General features: G+C 42.5%; 2 protein-coding genes across 6 annotated transcripts in view; one reads left to right on the top strand and one right to left on the bottom strand.

Annotated features, from left to right (window-relative positions):
- LOC110538788 (brain protein I3) overlaps positions 1 to 18,829 on the top strand; it is a 698,720-nt gene that overhangs the window by 49,395 nt on the left and 630,496 nt on the right. The gene's annotated exons all lie outside the window — the stretch shown is intronic.
- Positions 1 to 18,829, bottom strand: part of LOC110485238 (brain-specific angiogenesis inhibitor 1-associated protein 2-like protein 1) — a 74,783-nt gene that overhangs the window by 39,124 nt on the left and 16,830 nt on the right. For both annotated transcript variants that reach the window (XM_036941580.1, XM_036941579.1), the window contains 2 exons: positions 2,791 to 2,852; positions 50 to 121 (listed from right to left, as the gene is read on the bottom strand). In XM_036941580.1, the coding sequence (XP_036797475.1) occupies positions 50 to 121; positions 2,791 to 2,852 (134 nt within the window). The remainder of the gene's footprint in view (positions 1 to 49; positions 122 to 2,790; positions 2,853 to 18,829) is intronic.

An 18,829-nucleotide genomic window follows, 5' to 3' on the forward strand; every position in this document is an offset into this window, starting at 1 on the left:
TTTCCATAGAATCACATAAGCACACACATTCATACAGTACAGTACTTACTGTCATGTATTTTACATCCATGTCTGTCTTCCTCTCCAATTCAGCTATTATCTCGCTGTGAAACCTCTTAAACTGCAGGTGAGGGGAAAGGGGGATGAGAGGGGGAGAGATGGTGAAGGGAGAAAGGAGGGGGGGATGCACACTGATTAGAGAAGGGACTGTTATGATGGACTGATGGAGGTGCATCAGTGGAAAACAATAAAAATAATGTTGGGAGGGATTTGAGAGCCATCCTTGAGTTGTGTAAGCAAAGGTGTTTGTGTGTGTGTGTGCACGGTTGTGTGTCTGTGTGCAAGAAAGAGAAAAGATTCAAGGCTATATGAGTGAGTCATGGCCGAAAAGTAAAGCAGGGATGCCCTCCTCTCTCTCTCCCTCTCCCTATATCCCTCTCTCTCCCGCTCTAATCAGTATGAGGGGGAGCGCAGGCATCTCTTACATCACAGAAGCCTTGTGGTGGCAAACCGACGCCCACTGGTGCCATTCGGTCAACGGAAACCCCACGTCCTCTCACAAAGAATTAGAGACTGTCCCTGCAACCCACGTCTCCTCAGTCCTCTCAAACAACAACCCTGTTAGCTGCTGCTTCAAATCTCTAGGTGCTTTAGTGCAGGATTTCCCAACTGGTGGCCCGCGGGCCATTTTATTTTGCCCGTCAAGTTTTCTGAGCAAAAATATTTTTAAATATAAATCAGCTCCAAGTGATTTTAATTTGGGAAATCTGTTCCCAAGTAGTCCCTCGCATAATAGCCACGTGATCCTATACAAATGTAAGGAAGGTTTGAAATGATTATGTTTTAGTCAAATATTATATCTGTTTGGGCTTCTTGGGTCAATTTGCAGTCCACAAATGATTTGTAATTATGTAAAAATCTGCCCGCGGCTGGATGTAGTTAATGATCCATCCTTTAGTTAAACTGCTCTGCCTTCCTCCAATCTTTAACTCTTTAATGGAATGAAGGAATTCATATTGTGACTCACACTTTGACTAAACTAAAGCTGCTCTCCGATACAGAGTACAGAGTGGAGCTAGGGAAGAGAACAACAGTGACTTCTGGGGATAGAACCAGGCAGATATAATTACTAAAAATAGGAAAAAGCCCCTCAGATCATGGCAATTTGACTGCATCCTCACTCATGGGTACACTCAATATGGCTGACCCATCATGGAACATTGACTTGAATGGGCAGCCCAGTTCTAGTAATTATATTTGCATGGATATAACTATAGGGAGAAGTAGCTTTGTTGTCTCATAAACCAGTGTGCCAGTGTAGTTAACAGAGAAGGAAGCAGGGTTTGAATTACAGAGGTGTCACTGCCAAGGGGTGCTGCTGCCTCTACCACATGGGTGCTGAGTGGGCAGACTGGACCCTCCCCCTAATGGTTAGGGATAAGATTTGGGGAATCTGATCATAGATCTGTGGTAAGAGCCGGAAACATACAAACAGTGACAAAATGCTCTACCTCTCCCCCTGGTTAACCCTTCACCATGGGCTCCCTCCACAGTTAGGCAGGTTTAGAATCAATATACCAGTTGACATGCATGACAACAGTAGTGTCAATACACCCCAGAGGTTCTTGTTCCTCCAACAGGAGCTCATATCTAGCACGTATTCATGACCTGATGACAGCACAGACAAGTTTACATGCTTCCAACTTCTACCTTCTTAGATGAGAAGGTTCCTCAACATGCATATGTACAGGGTAAGGTAGGTTACTTTCTAAATGTAATCCGTTACAGTTACTAGTTACCAGTCCATGATTGTAATCATTAACATAACTTTTGGACGGCCCAAACTCAGTAAAGTAATCTGATTAGTTACTTTTGGATTACTTTCCCCTTAAGAGGCATTAGAAGAAGACAAAAAGGATCCATCAAACGCTTCTGGATTATCATCATAGTGGTCTCTGACCTGTGGTCACTCTCTGAGGTGGAACAAACGTAAACTCCCTCCTGCTGAATTGAATGTCATTGAGAGAACAGAAAGGTGCCATAATGTTTTTTCACAAACATGCTTTCTGAATTTAAAAGTCAATACAAGAAGTAATCATCTAGTTTTTCAAAAGTATCTGTAATCTGACTACAGTATATTTTGCTGGTAATGTAATTGATTACAGTTACAGTATTCTTTGTAATCAGATTACAAGTAATTGATTACATGAATTAAATGTCTCCCTAACCTTGTATACTTATTTTTTATAGTTTGTAGAATAAGTAATTGTATGCCAACCATAACTACAGGCCTTGACAAGTGTGACTGTCATCAACAACAGTTCCCAGAGGCCCCGTCACAGGGCATGTTCAGACCTGCTCCCGTCCTATAAACAGGCTGTACACAATAACCAAACAGGTGCAACTTTTCCTCTAGCTTCTTTTTGTTTTCTTCTCTTCATCTTTGCTTTTTCTGTCCCTTGATGTTACATAAAGAGAAACACCATCATGTGATTACTAATGGAGAGAGTTGAAGAGGGGGAAAGAGAAAGAGAGATTTGTGTTTGAGGGGAATTAAAAACGGTACATTGTGTTAAGCAGCAGAGAGAGAAAAATAGAGAGGGAGAGAGAGAGGGCACACTGGGCGAGGCAATTCATGCAGGGAATTAAACAATAGATGACGCAAACACTCATGTACACACACACACACCTTGCAGAATACACACACACACACCTTGCAGAACCCACACGCACACCTTGCAGAACACACGCACGCAAACGCACAGACACATAGACAGAGACAGTACTCACATTCTCCTCTAGCTCAAGGTGAACTTTCCTGTGGACCTCGGATATCTCCATCAGCACAACGCCTGTGGCGAGAGAGAAACATGCACTGATTGGCTGCTTGGCTCGTGGGGGAAAACAAGATTAGGGTTTTGGTCAGATTATCTACCCTTCTCCTGAAGTGTGCACTATTTGACATATCTACCCTTCTCCTGAAGTGTGCACTATTTGACATATCTACTCTTCTGCTGAAGTGTGCACTATTTGACATATTATCTACCCTTCTCCTGAAGTGTGCACTATTTGACATATCTACTCTTCTGCTGAAGTGTGCACTATTTGACATATTATCTACCCTTCTCCTGAAGTGTGCACTATTTGACATATCTACTCTTCTGCTGAAGTGTGCACTATTTGACATATTATCTACCCTTCTCCTGAAGTGTGCACTATTTGACATATCTACTCTTCTCCTGAAGTGTGCACTATTTGACATATCTACTCTTCTCCTGAAGTGTGCACTATTTGACATATCTACTCTTCTGCTGAAGTGTGCACTATTTGACATATTATCTACCCTTCTCCTGAAGTGTGCACTATTTGACATATTATCTACTCTTCTCCTGAAGTGTGCACTATTTGACATACAGTGGGGCAAAAAAGTATTTAGTCAGCCACCAATTGTGCAAGTTCTCCCAGTTAAAAAGATGAGAGAGGCCTGTAATTTTCATCATAGGTACACTTCAACTATGACAGACAAAATGAGAAAAAAAAATCTAGAAAATCACATTGTAGGATTTTTAATGAATTTATTTGCAAATTATGGTGGAAAAAAAGTATTTGGTCAATAACAAAAGTTTCTCAATACTTTGTTATATACCCTTTGTTGGCAATGACAGAGGTCAAACGTTTTCTGTAAGTCTTCACAAGGTTTTCACACACTGTTGCTGGTATTTTGGCCCATTCCACCATGCAAATCTCCTCTAGAGCAGTGATGTTTTGGGGCTGTTGCTGGGCAACACGGACTTTGAAATCCCTCCAAAGATTTTCTATGGGGTTGAGATCTGGAGACTGGCTAGGCCACTCCAGAACCTTGAAATGCTTCTTACGAAGCCACTCCTTCATTGCCCGGGCGGTGTGTTTGGGATCATTGTCATGCTGAAAGACCCAGCCACATTTCATCTTCAATGCCCTTGCTGATGGAAGGAGGTTTTCACTCAAAATCTCACTCACGAATCTTTCCTTTACACGGATCAGTCGTCCTGGTCCCTTTGCAGAAAAACAGCCCCAAAGCATGATGTTTCCACCCCCATGCTTCACAGTAGGTATGGTGTTCTTTGGATGCAACTCAGCATTCTTTGTCCTCCAAACACGATGAGTTGAGTTTTTACCAAAAAGTTATATTTTGGTTTTATCTGACGATATGACATTCTCCCAATCTTCTTCTGGATCATCCAAATGCTCTCTAGCAAACTTCAGACGGGCCTGGACATGTACTGGCTTAAGCAGGGGGACACGTCTGGCACTGCAGGATTTGAGTCCCTGGCGGCGTAGTGTGTTACTGATGGTAGGCTTTGTTACTTTGGTCCCAGCTCTCTGCAGGTCATTCACTAGGTGTGTTTCTGGGATTTTTGCTCACCGTTCTTGTGATCATTTTGACCCCACGGGGTGAGATCTTGCGTGGAGCCCCAGATCGAGGGTGATTATCATTGGTCTTGTATGTCTTCCATTTCCTAATAATTGCTCCCACAGTTGATTTCTTCAAACCAAGCTGCTTACCTATTGCAGATTCAGTCTTCCCAGCCTGGTGCAGGTCTACACTTTTGTTTCTGGTGTCCTTTGACAGCTCTTTGGTCTTGGCCATAGTGGAGTTTGGAGTGTGACTGTTTGAGGTTGTGGACAGGTGTCTTTTATACTGATAACAAGTTCAAACAGGTGCCATTAATACAGGTAACGAGTGGAGGACAGAGGAGCCTCTTCAAGAAGAAGTTACAGGCCTGTGAGAGCCAGAAATCTTGCTTGTTTGTAGGTGACCAAATACTTATTTTCCACCACAATTTGCAAATAAATTCATTAAAAATCCTACAATGTGATTTCCTGGATTTTCTTTTCCTCATTTTGTCTGTCATAGTTGAAGTGTACCTATGATGAAAATTACAGGCCTCATCTTTTTAAGTGGGAGAACTTGCACAATTGGTGGCTGATTAAATACTTTTTTGCCCCACTGTATTATCTACCCTTCTCCTGAAGTGTGCACCATTAGATATGGACTGGTGGAAGGAATATGGTGGAAAAGGGTAGTCCGTACGATGTACATAGCCTCAAATGGTTGCTTTCCTTCATGAAAGAGAAAAGACATACAGTAAACATCCCTCTGACAAGTGCTGAACTGACAAAAAGGTGGGCAATGGAAACAATGTTGACAACGCCGACAGAACAGTGATTTATTTGTGAGACACTGTCACACTCATTTATCATGTTCAGAGTAGAGCACACCGAAGAAATGTGTTGCAAATGGAAATCTGTGTCGTTATTGGACAAGCTCAGTTTGTATCTCCTGCAGTTCAGTTCATTTCAACACGTTTTCTCCCTACTGAATACAACCCAGGATGGCTTTAATTCAGTTGTAAACTAAAATGGACCTTATTAATATTTGCTAACGTTGAGGAAACAGTGTGTCATTACCACCTGCAGTTAGATAATCAAAAACAGCTCTAACTGCAGGGAACCAAAAACAATATCACTCTTTGCATGATACAGCCAATCAAAAATGGATTAAAACGTAATAACACCATAAAGCAACTGGAAATCGTAACACCCAATTCATGCAGGTAGCCTAGTGGTTAGAGTGTTGTGCCAGTAACTGAAAGGTTGCTGGATCGAATCCCCGAGCTGACAAGGTAAAAATCTGTCGTTCTGCACCTGAACAAGGCAGTTAACCCACTGTACCCCGGGTGCCGAATACGTGGGTTTGTTGATTAAGGCAGCCCCCTCACACCTCTCTGATTCAGAGGGGTTGGGTTAAATGGGGAAGACACATTTCAGTTGAAGGCATTCAGTTGTACAACTGACCAGGTGTCATCCCCTTTTCCTTTCCTTAATAAGGATCCACCCACATGGCACTTCTGAGTGATTATCATAATGTGTGTTGCTAATAAACGGATGAAAGGACCTTGTTTTACTGATGCCTCTATCGTAACACGTTAAATCAAGTGACTCATCTTACACAGAGAAACCTACAGTAGCAGTCAAAAGTTTGGACACCTACTCATTCATGGGTTTTTGCTTTATTTTGAACTATTTTCTACATTGTAGAATAATAGTGAAGACATCAAAACTGTGAAATAACCTATATGGAGTCATGCAGTAACCAAAAAAGTGTTAAACAAATAAAAATATATTTGATATTCTTCAAAGTAGCCACCCTTTGCCTTGATCACAGTTTTACACACTGTTGGCATTCTCTCATTCAGCATTTCATTTAACAGGTATACCTTCTTAAAAGTTCATTTGTGGAATTTCTTTCCTTCTTAATGTGTTTGAGCCAATCAGTTGTGACAAGGTTGTGACATGGTAGGGGCGGTATACAGAAGATAGCCCTATTTGGTAAAATACCAAGTCCATATTATGTTAAGACATGAAGGTCAGTCAATCTGGAACATTTCAAGAACTTTGAAGGTTTCTTCAAGTGCAGCTGCAAAAACCATCAAGCGCTATGATGAAACCGGCTCTCATGAGGACCGCCACAGGAAAGGGAGACCCAGAGTTATCTCTGCTGCAGAGGATACGTTCATTAGAATTAACTGCACCTCAGATTACAGCCCAAATAAATGCTTCACAGAGTTCAAGTAACAGACATCTCCACATCAACTGTTCAGAGGAGACTGTGTGAATCAGGCCTTCATGGTCGGATTGCTGCAAAGAAACCACTACTAAAGGACACCAATAATAAGAAGAAACTTGCTTGGGCCAAGAAACACGAGCAGTGAACATTAGACCGGTGGAAATCTGTCCTTTGGTCTGATGAATCCAAATTTGAGATTTTTGGTTCCAACCGCCATGTCTTTGTTAGATGCAGAGTAGGTCAACAGAAAAATATATTTGTTTAACACTTTTTTCATTACTACATGAGTCCATACTTTTCATAGTTTTGATGTCTTCACTATTATTCTACAATGTAGAAAGTAGTAAAAATAAAGACAAATCCTTGAATGAGTAGATGTGTCCAAACTTTTGACTGGTACTGTACATCAAACTCAATATAATCAAAGCATATAAATCAGCAGGAAGTAAGGGATTCCTTTGTTAATCCCATGTGTATCTCCTGAAACCATCATGTCTATATCTGAGTAGCTACTAACCCATGGAGGAGTGTGTGAGCCCTGTGACTAGACCACTTCCTGGACTGTAGGCCTACACAGTATGACATCAACCTGGGTCATGTTCATTAGTTTTAAAACGTTTCCAGATGGAAAACTAAAATGAGCATTTCCAAGTATAGTCCCTCCTTGTTTCAGTGCGTTTTCTTCAGTTTGGTTCCTTTTTGAGCAGGAGCCAAGCTGGTCCTCCCTCTGATTAGGCCACCTCCTACTCTGTATGTCAGACTACACAGTAGGCTATATGATGTTCATCTGACGAAAGCTTTGACTGTCTGTCTGGAGAGAGATTTTCCATTCCATGTCACCCCAGGCTATAGGCTGTCTGTCCCACAGAGCTCGCAGAGAGACGTGGTCAGAAAGCTCTGATCAAACAACAACAGAGTAGTTTAATAATACAAAACAATAGACAGAATGTTCCATACTGGGACACAATGGCAGGGGAGAGGAGAGAGGGCAGAGGTCGAGTGGTTCAGTGCATTAAATACAGTAGTGATACACTATACAGGAAGAGAGCTTTAGTGTGGGACTGAACGAATGATGAACGAACTATACACTACTCATCCAGTATTTCCATATTATTCAACTGTGTTTGTTTACAGCAGGTAGTGATGGCTCTGCTCTGAGAGAAATACCCAGAGAGGAAAGTGCTGTTGTGACAGTATGTGACTGATCATTGATCAAACAAACCCAACCCAGGCGTTTCTGTATGGTTTGACATGAAGCAAGCTTTGTTCACTTACTGTTGAACATTGCATAATGAGTCATAATCACATGACTACACATGAACAGTCCAATGCATTTCATTTCAACATCATTACATGTTCCAAGATAATACATCTGACTAAATGTCTCAATGTACCAACAATTAGTACACAGACTTATACATTTCATGAATGTTTTATTCACATGTTATGAATACATAAACTGCTGTGAAATGGTGGAACATACAAATAAACACTGTGTCATATGAGCCAGGCCCAGCTCCACTCATTATTAACCCCTGGATTACAATAGCTAAACACAGGCCCAGCTCCACTCATTATTAACCCCTGGATTACAATAGCTAAACACAGGCCCAGCTCCACTCATTATTAACCCCTGGATTACAATAGCTAAACACAGGCCCAGCTCCACTCATTATTAACCCCTGGATTACAATAGCTAAACACAGGCCCAGCTCCACTCATTATTAACCCCTGGATTACAATAGCTAAACACAGGCCCAGCTCCACTCATTATTAACCCCTGGATTACAATAGCTAAACACAGGCCCAGCTCCACTCATTATTAACCCCTGGATTACAATAGCTAAACACAGGCCCAGCTCCACTCGTTATTAACCCCTGGATTACAATAGCTAAACACAGGCCCAGCTCCACTCATTATTAACCCCTGGATTACAATAGCTAAACACAGGCCCAGCTCCACTCGTTATTAACCCCTGGATTACAATAGCTAAACACAGGCCCAGCTCCACTCGTTATTAACCCCTGGATTACAATAGCTAAACACAGGCGCAGCTCCACTCGTTATTAACCCCTGGATTACAATAGCTAAACACAGGCCCAGCTCCACTCGTTATTAACCCCTGGATTACAATAGCTAAACACAGGCCCAGCTCCACTCGTTATTAACCCCTGGATTACAATAGCTAAACACAGGCCCAGCTCCACTCATTATTAACCCCTGGATTACAATAGCTAAACACAGGCCCAGCTCCACTCATTATTAACCCCTGGATTACAATAGCTAAACACAGGCCCAGCTCCACTCATTATTAACCCCTGGATTACAATAGCTAAACACAGGCCCAGCTCCACTCGTTATTAACCCCTGGATTACAATAGCTAAACACAGGCCCAGCTCCACTCATTATTAACCCCTGGATTACAATAGCTAAACACAGGCCCAGCTCCACTCATTATTAACCCCTGGATTACAATAGCTAAACACAGGCCCAGCTCCACTCGTTATTAACCCCTGGATTACAATAGCTAAACACAGGCCCAGCTCCACTCGTTATTAACCCCTGGATTACAATAGCTAAACACAGGCCCAGCTCCACTCGTTATTAACCCCTGGATTACAATAGCTAAACACAGGCCCAGCTCCACTCGTTATTAACCCCTGGATTACAATAGCTAAACACAGGCCCAGCTCCACTCGTTATTAACCCCTGGATTACAATAGCTAAACACAGGCCCAGCTCCACTCGTTATTAACCCCTGGATTACAATAGCTAAACACAGGCCCAGCTCCACTCGTTATTAGCCCCTGGATTACAATAGCTAAACACAGGCCCAGCTCCACTCGTTATTAACCCCTGGATTACAATAGCTAAACACAGGCCCAGCTCCACTCGTTATTAACCCCTGGATTACAATAGCTAAACACAGGCCCAGCTCCACTCGTTATTAACCCCTGGATTACAATAGCTAAACACAGGCCCAGCTCCACTCAATCCCTGTCCCAGTGTGTGTCCTAAGACACTTCCACTCCCTGTCCCAGTGTGTGTCCTAAGACACTTCCACTCCCTGTCCCAGTGTGTGTCCTAAGACACTTCCACTCCCTGTCCCAGTGTGTGTCCTAAGACACTTCCACTCCCTGTCCCAGTGTGTGTCCTAAGACACTTCCACTCCCTGTCCCAGTGTGTGTCCTAAAACAGTTCCACTCCCTGTCCCAGTGTGTCCTAAAACAGTTCCACTCCCTGTCCCAGTGTGTCCTAAAACAGTTCCACTCCCTGTCCCAGTGTGTCCTAAGACAGTTCCACTCCCTGTCCCAGTGTGTCCTAAGACACTTCCACTCCCTTTCCCAGTGTGTGTCCTAAGACACTTCCACTCCCTGTCCCAGTGTGTGTCCTAAGACACTTCCACTCCCTGTCCCAGTGTGTGTCCTAAGACAATTCCACTCCCTGTCCCAGTGTGTGTCCTAAGACACTTCCACTCCCTGTCCCAGTGTGTCCTAAGACACTTCCACTCCCTGTCCCAGTGAGTGTCCTAAGACACTTCCACTCCCTGTCCCAGTGTGTGTCCTAAGACACTTCCACTCCCTGTCCCAGTGTGTGTCCTAAGACACTTCCACTCTCTGTCCCAGTGTGTCCTAAGACACTTCCACTCCCTGTCCCAGTGAGTGTCCTAAGACACTTCCACTCCCTGTCCCAGTGTGTCCTAAGACAGTTCCACTCCCTGTCCCAGTGTGTCCTAAACCACTCCACCTCTCTGAGTCTCCAGCCCCACCCTGCCCTGTGGGCTGTGGCTGACATACTCACCACAGTTCCACTCCCTGTCCCAGTGTGTCCTAAACCACTCCACCTCTCCGAGTCTCCAGCCCCACCCTGCCCTGTGGGCTGTGGCTGACATACTCACCACAGTTCCACTCCCTGTCCCAGTGTGTCCTAAACCACTCCACCTCTCCGAGTCTCCAGCCCCACCCTGCCCTGTGGGCTGTGGCTGGCATACTCACCACAGTTCCACTCCCTGTCCCAGTGTGTCCTAAACCACTCCACCTCTCAGAGTCTCCAGCCCCACCCTGCCCTGTGGGCTGTGGCTGGTATACTCACCACAGTTCAAACAACATCACTGACTAAAGGGCACCAGAACATCCTGGTAAATGTGTCCTTTGTCAGGACATGGAGAGAGAGAGAGGGAGGGAGTGTGGTAGATGAGACGGAAACAGATAGTGAGTGGGGTGGCACTAGGAGAAATAGGAAGGAGAGATAGAGCGAGAGGGGCCTGTGCAGGGAGAGAGAAAGCTCTGTGAAAGAAGCCTGTGCATGGCACCATGTTCAGACCCCTGACCTACCATTCAACTTATCCCATTGTTAGTGTCACTTAAATCCAAATATCTCTCACCACAAAATAATTCACCAGCAAAGTATCCATTGACAACACAGCTCCTTCATCTCAGCTAAACTGCTGCTACAATACTTTGAAAATGTAGCTCGCAATGTCCTACTGATTACCACGTTGACTTTTCGTATAACTAAGTTTCAAGAAGGAAAACGTTTTGATGCTGATCCTAAAACTAAAGTGGAGACTGGAAGGCATATATTTTGCAGTAACAACAACCCAACTAATAATTTGTTTATATGTAGTGTGTATGGACAGAATGTTGCCAAGCAACAAGTGTAGCACATGAGGATGTTTAAAACGTACTTATCAGCCTCAAGTGTCCCCCTTGCGTCGCCTCATTAACTAGCTTTTGAGGTAGACATACACAAAATAGTCCAAGTTGGTGAGGTGAAATGAAAAAAATAGAACATGGAAAAGAGGTGTGTGCATATGTATTCACCCCCTTCTCTGTGAAGCCCCTAAATAAGATCTGGTGCAACCAATTACCTTCAGAAGTCACATAATTAGTAAATAAAGTCCACCTGTGTGCAATCTAAGTGTGACATGATCTCAGTATATATGGGTTAATCTACATATACACCTGTTCTGAAAGGTCCCAGAGTCTGCAACACCACTAAGCAAGGGGCACCACCAAGCAAGACACCATGAAGCCCAAGGAGCTCTCCAAACAGGTCAGGGACAAAGTTGTGGAGAAGAACAAATCAGGATGGGTTATAAAAAAAAAAATCCAAAACTTTGAACATCCCACGGGGCACCATTAAATTCATTATAATTTTTTTTGAAAGAATATGGCACCACAACAAACCTGCCAAGAGAAGGCCGCCCACCAAAACTCATAGACCAGGCAAGGAGGCCATTAATCAAAGAGGCAGCAAAAAGACCAAAGATAACCGTGAAGGAGCTGCAAAGCTCCACAGAGGAGATTGGAGTATCTGTCCATAGGACCACTTTAAGCCGTACACTCCACAGAGCTGGGCTTTACGGAAGAGTGGACAGAAAAAATCCATTGCTGAAAGAAAAAAATAAGCAAACACGTTTGCTTATGGAAGAAGGTACTCTGGTTAGATGAGACTAAAATCGAGCTTTTTGGCCATCGAGGAAAACGCTATGTCTGGCGCTAACTCAACACCTAACATCATCCCACAGTGAAGCATAGTGTTGGCAGCATCATGCTGTGGGGATGTTTTTCCCCATCGGCAGGGACTGGGAAACTGGTCAGAATTGAAGGAATGATGGATGTGCTAAATACAGGGACACTTTTGATGGAAACCTGTTTCAGTCTTCCAGAGATTTGAGACTTAGACAGAGGTTCACCTTCCAGCAGGACAATGACCCTAAACATACTGCTAAAGCAACACTTGAGTGGTTTAAGGGGAAACATTTAAATGTCTTGGAATGGCCTAGTCAAAGCCCAGACCTCAGTTCAATTGAGAATATGTGATATGACTTAAAGATTGCTGTACACCAGCGGGCCCATCCAACTTGAAGGAGCTGGAGCAGTTTTGCCTTGAAGAATGGGAAAACATCCAAGTGGCTAGATGTGCCAAGCTTATAGAGACATACCCCAAGAGACTTGCAGCTGTAATTGCTGCAAAAGGTGGCTCTACAAAGTATTGACCTTGGGGGGGTGAACAGTTATGCACGCTCAAGTTCTGTTTTTTTCATCTTATTTCTTGCTTATTTCACAATAATAAAAAAATTGCATCTTCAAAGTGGTAGGCATGTTGTGTAAATCAAATGATACAACCCCCCCCAATAAAAAAACAAACATTTTAATTCCAGGTTGTAAGGCAACAAAATAGGAAAAATGCCAAGGAGGTTGAATACTTTCGCAAGCCACTGTAAATGGTAAAGATATTGAACATTTGAAGATTTGAAAATTGCCAAAGTTATTCCCCTCTATAAATCTGAGGATCCAATATATTTTACAAATTATCACCCAATATCTTTACTACCATGTTTTTCTAAAATTCTAGAAAAATTGGTGTATAAGAGAATGTTGAATAAACACTATTCTATACGAGCACCAATACGGTTTTCATAAAAACTACTCAACAGTTTGCAACAGCCCTTAACAATGTATACACACTTGGCATCTTTTTATATTTATCGTTTGACATGGTTAATGAAATATTGCTTTCTAAATTACATTACGGTTTTCATGAATATACAGTGCATTCGAAAAGTATTCAGACCCTTTGACTTTTTCCAGATATTGTTATGTTACAGCCTTATTCTGAAATGGATTAAATCGTTTCCCCCCCCTCATCAATCTACATGCAATACCCCATAATGACAAAGATAAAAACAGGTTTAAAAAAAACGTAAATATCACATTTACATAAGTATTCAGATCCTTTACTCAGTACTTTGTTGAAGCACCTTTGGCAGTGATTAGAGCCTTGAGTCTTCTTGGGTATGACGCTACAAGCTCGGTACACCTGTATTTGGGGAGTTTCTCCCATTCTTCTCTGCAGATCCTCTCGAGCTCTGTCAGGTTGGATGGGGAACGTCGCTGAACAGCTATTTTTAGGTCTCTCCAGAGATGTTCTATCAGGTTCAAGTCCGGGCTCTGGCTGGGCCACTCTAGGACATTCAGAGACTTGTTCAGAAGCCACTCCTGCGTTGTCTTGGCTGTGCGCTTAGGGTCGTTGTCCTGTTGGAAGGTCTACCTTTGCCCCAGTCTGAGGTCCTGAGCGCTCTGGAGCAGGTTTTCATCAAGGAGCTATCGGTGCTTTGCTCCGTTCATCTTTCCCTCGATCCTGGCTAGTCTCCCAGTCCCTGCCGCTGAAAAATAAAGTTCTGAACCTATATACATTTTACAGACACAGTATATTTTATTAGTTATCTTTAGTTTTTAGTACCACCCTTCAGCTCCACTTAACCCCTCCCATCTATCTCTGTACACCATCCATTTTCTATTTGCCATATATTTTTTAACTGTGCTGTGATGGTTCACAAAAGCTCTGAACCCTTCTATTCTCATAGTGTCTACAGGCTGTAAATGAAGGATTTCTGTTGTTGTTGCTAAAAGTATTATATTATTCATCGATTGACTATGACTTTTCAAATCACCCAGTAGTGCACTTCTTTTGTTGTTGTTGGTGCAAATAAATAAAACCTCAAGCCTAAACCTTCTGGAGTCGACTCCCATTTCTGAGTATCGAGATTAGATTCCGCCAGGAATTGACTCCTAAGATTCAGTATTTTGTTCAGTATTTTTGGAACGCAGGAGACTGTATTTGCCGTATTTCCGAACACTTGCATCTTTCATTGTGAGCTAGCAAGGGACAGAGATAGAGGGGAGGGGCACAGTATAAGCAGGTCGGCCATCAGGCAGACGGAGTCAGAACCATGTACTAGGCCTATTTACAGTTGAAGTCAGAAGTTTACATACAGTTGTGGCCAAAAATATTGGCACCCTTGCCTTGCCAGTAACTCACAATTTTCTCTAAAAATAAGTTGAAATTGAACAAAGTATTTGATATCCACAATTATTTATTTTACTGTTAATATTACAGAACCTTTGTTTTTGATTCAGAACTTAATATATCCATTTAACTCAGAAAATAAAACAGGAATGGCATTGACAAAATTATTGACACCCTAGACTTAATATTTGGTAGCACTGCCTTTGGTCAAAATAACTGCAATCAAGCCCTTCCTATAACCATCAATGAGCTTCCTGAACCTTTGTACTGGTAGTTTGGCCCACTCCTATTGTGCAAACTGCTCCAGTTCTCCCAGATTTGAAGGGTGCCTTTTCCCAACTGCTGTTTTGAGACCTCTCCACTGGCCACTTTAGAACAGTCCAGTGTTTTGTCTTGAACCATTGGGTGCTTATTGAAGTGTGTTTGGGGTCCATATGTTCTGCTGGAAGACCCTTGGACGGAGACCCAGCTTTCTGACACTGGGTCTGACATTGCGCTCCAAAATACCTTGGTATTCTCCTGATTTCATGATGCCATGTACATGTTCAAGGAACCCAGCGCCAGAGGCAGCAAGCAACCCCAAAACATCACTGACCCTCCTCCATGTTTGACTGTAAGGAAGGTGTTCATTTCTTTGAAAACTTCATTTTGTTTTCTGTAAACATAGAGATTGTGTGCTTTACCAAAAAGCTCTATTTTGGTCTCATCTGTTCACAGGACATTTTCCCAGAAGGGTTTTGGCATGTTCAGGTGTGTTTTGTCAAATTGCAGCCAGGCTTTCTTATGTCTTTCTCACAGCAGTGGGGTCCTCCTGGGTCTCCTACCATATAACCCCCTTTCATTGAGTTGGTGGCGGATGGTGCTAGTTGAAGCTGTCGTACCTTGTGTCTGAAGATCAGCTTGAATTTGTGTGGTAGTTGATCAAGGTGATTTCTCCACAATTCAAACAATCCTTCGCTGCACAATTCCATCAAGATCTCTCTTGCAGCCACCTCCAGGGAGGTGGGCGACAGTGGTGTGGGCCACAAACTTCTTGATAACATTATGTACGGTGGAAACAGGAACATCAAGGTCTCTGGAGATGGACTTGTAATCTTGTGTCTGACCTCAGATAATTCTCTGGTTCTCTTTCTTTTGTCCATGCTCGTTCCAGTACACACAGTTAAACAAAACAATGAGTCATTTTCTCTATTTAAACTGCTTTAATATGTGATTTTTATACTGCAGGCACCTTCAACTCACCACAGGTGAGTTCAATTCCAAAGTAAATGAGAATCATCTGCTTGAAATCTAATAATTTCCAACTACTTCTAGAAGGTGCCAATAATATTGTCCAGGCCATTTTAGGATTTCTTTGTGGAATTAGCAAAGATTCAGTAAATTATTCAATTTCTTTTGTTTTGTTCAACTGCACACCGAAGACATACATATGTGGATACCAAAATATGTTTTAATTTCAACAGTTTTCTGGAAGAAATGCTGCATTGTTTGAAAAAAGTGCAGGGGTGCCAATATTTTTGGCCACGACTGTACACTTAGGTTGGAGGCCTTAAAACCCTATTTTCAACCACTCCACAAATTTCTTGTTAACAAACTATAGTTTTGGCAAGTCAGTTAGGATATCTACTTTGTGCATGACAAAAGTCATTTTTCCAAAAACTGTTTACAGACAGATTATTTCACTTATGATTCACTGTATCACAATTCCAGTGGGTCAGAAGTTTACATACACTAAGTTGACTGTGCCTTTAAACAGCTTGGAAAATTACAGAAAATGTCATGGCTTTAGAAGCTTCTGATAGGCTAATTGACATAATTTGAGTCAATTGGAGGTATACCTGTGGATGTATTTCAAGGCCAACCTTCAAACACAGTGCCTCTTTGCTTGACATCATGGGAAAATCCAAATAAAATCAGCCAAAATTGTAGACCTCCACAAGTCTGGTTCATCCTTGGGAGCAATTTCCAAACGCTTGAAGGTACCACGTTTATCTGCACAAACAATAGTACGCAAGTATAAACACCATGGGACCACGCAGCCGTCATACCGCTCAGGAAGGAGACGCGTTCTGTCTCCTAGAGATGAACGTACTTTGGTGCAAATCAATCACAGAACAGCAGCAAAGGACCTTGTGAAGATGCTGGATGAAACAGGTACAAAAGTATATCAACATAGCCTGAAAGGCCGCTCAGCAAGGAAGAAGCCACTGCTCTGAAACCGCCATAAAAAAGCCAGACTACGGTTTGCAACTGCACATGGGGACAAAGAACATACTTTTTGGAGAAATGTCCTCTGGTCTGATGAAACAAAAATAGAACTGTTTGGCTATAATGACCATCGTTATGTTTGGAGGAAAAAGGGGGAGGCTTGCAAGCTGAAGAACACCATCCCAACCGTGAAGCACGGGGGTGGCAGCATCATGTTGTGGGGGTGCTTTGCTGCAGGAGGGACTGATGCACTTCACAAAATAGACATCATCATGAGGACGGAAAATTATGTGGATATATTGAAGCAAAATCTCTAGACATTAGTCAGGAAGTTAAAGCTTGGTCGCAAATGGGTCTTCCAAATGGACAATGACTCCAAGCATACTTCCAAAGCTGTGGCAAAATGGCTTAAGGACAACAAAGTCAAAGTATTGGAATGGCCATCGCAAAGCCCTGACCTCAATCCCATAGAAAATGTGTGGGCAGAACTGAAAAAGCGTGTGAGAGCAAGGAGGCCTACAAACCTGACTCAGTTACACCAGCTCTGTTAGGAGGAATTTGCCAAAATTCACCCAACTTATTGTGGGAAGCTTGGGGAAGGCTACCCGAAACGTTTGACCCAAGTTAAACAATTTAAAGGCAATGTTACCAAATACGAATTGAGTATATGTAAACTTCTGACCCACTGGGAATGTGATGAAAGAAATAAGAGCTGAAATAAATCACTCTACTATTATTATTCTATATTCTTAATATAAAGTGGTGATCCTAACTGACCTAAAACAGGGAATTTTTACGAGGATTAAATGTCAGGAATTGTGAAAAACGGAGTTTAAATGTATTTGGCTAAGGTGTATGTAAACTTCCGACTTCAACTGTGTCGCAAATTTGGAATGCTGTATCTCCCAATTTCTTGGCTTGCAACTTCAGGGTAAGCAGGACCTATCTATCATCAATCAATCAATAGGCTAAGATATTCTACAGGCAACAGACTGAAGACTGAACACACACTCGCATCATTACCAAAAAGAAAGAGCAGGGGAGTAATCATTAGTGCAAACAGATAGTTGCCATTGGATAAATTCAGGTAGGTCCTTCTCAGTTTCGTTCCGTTTGCTTCCGTTCAGAAACGTTTTGCAACAGAATCAGTGTAATGAATACGCCCCAGGCAAACCAGCATGAGGGAGAGAGAGGAGAGGGCAGACAGAAAGAACCATGGGGCGCATATGTCTTTGTAATCTGCATCTTGCAATGTCTTGTCATGCATCCCTCGCAAATACACCTAAGTAGTTGTTGTACTTCAACTACACAACTTTCCCCTAGGCCTTTATTGCCTATTGTCTAGTTAGTCTATAAACAGAAAATAATGTGTTTGTGATAACAGCACCGTGATTTTGTGGGTGAAAAAACAAAACATCACTTTTCGGTAAAGGGTTTTTCACAACATTAAGAAACCCCTAAATGGTACCTTATTCCATATGTAGTGTACTTTCTGGGGAATAGGGCCCTATGGGGGCAGCAGGTAGCCTAGTGGTTAGCGCGTTGGGCCAGTAACCGAAAGGTTGCTAGATCGAATCCCCAAGCTGACAAGGTAAACATGCCATTCTCCCCCTGAACAAGGCAGTTAACCCACTGTTCCTAGGCTGTCATTGTAAATAATAATTTGTTCTTAACTAACTTGCCTAGTTAAATAAAAAGGTAAAAATAAATAAAAATAATAAATGGGACATAGGCTAATTTCAGTAGCAGCCATAAACAGAAAGATTACGTGGGACTATTCCAGGATAAGGATACTATTCTGTGTTGAGGAGATTGGATCAGTAATGGCTGCAGGAAACAAATGCAAATTAGACAGATGACTGTACATCAATATGACTGCAGTGCTCAGTGATACTCATTATAGGTTAGGATGGGAAGTCTTGAAACAGTCACTGGCTTTCTAAAATAAAGCAACATGAATACATCATTTGTTTGAGCAGATTGGTGTCCAGGCAAGTTGAATAAGTTACATTTTTGAAGTCTTTGTCCCAAAGTGTTTGTCCCAAAACATAACTTAGACAACTATATACACTGAGTGTACAAAACATTAAGGACACCTGATCTTTCCATGACAGACTGACCAGGTGAATCCAGGTGAAAGCTATGATCCCTTATTGATGTCACCTGTTAAATCCACTACAATCAGTGTAGATGA

This window comes from Oncorhynchus mykiss, chromosome 13, assembly GCF_013265735.2.
Source record: "Oncorhynchus mykiss isolate Arlee chromosome 13, USDA_OmykA_1.1, whole genome shotgun sequence".
NCBI lineage: Eukaryota > Metazoa > Chordata > Actinopteri > Salmoniformes > Salmonidae > Oncorhynchus > Oncorhynchus mykiss.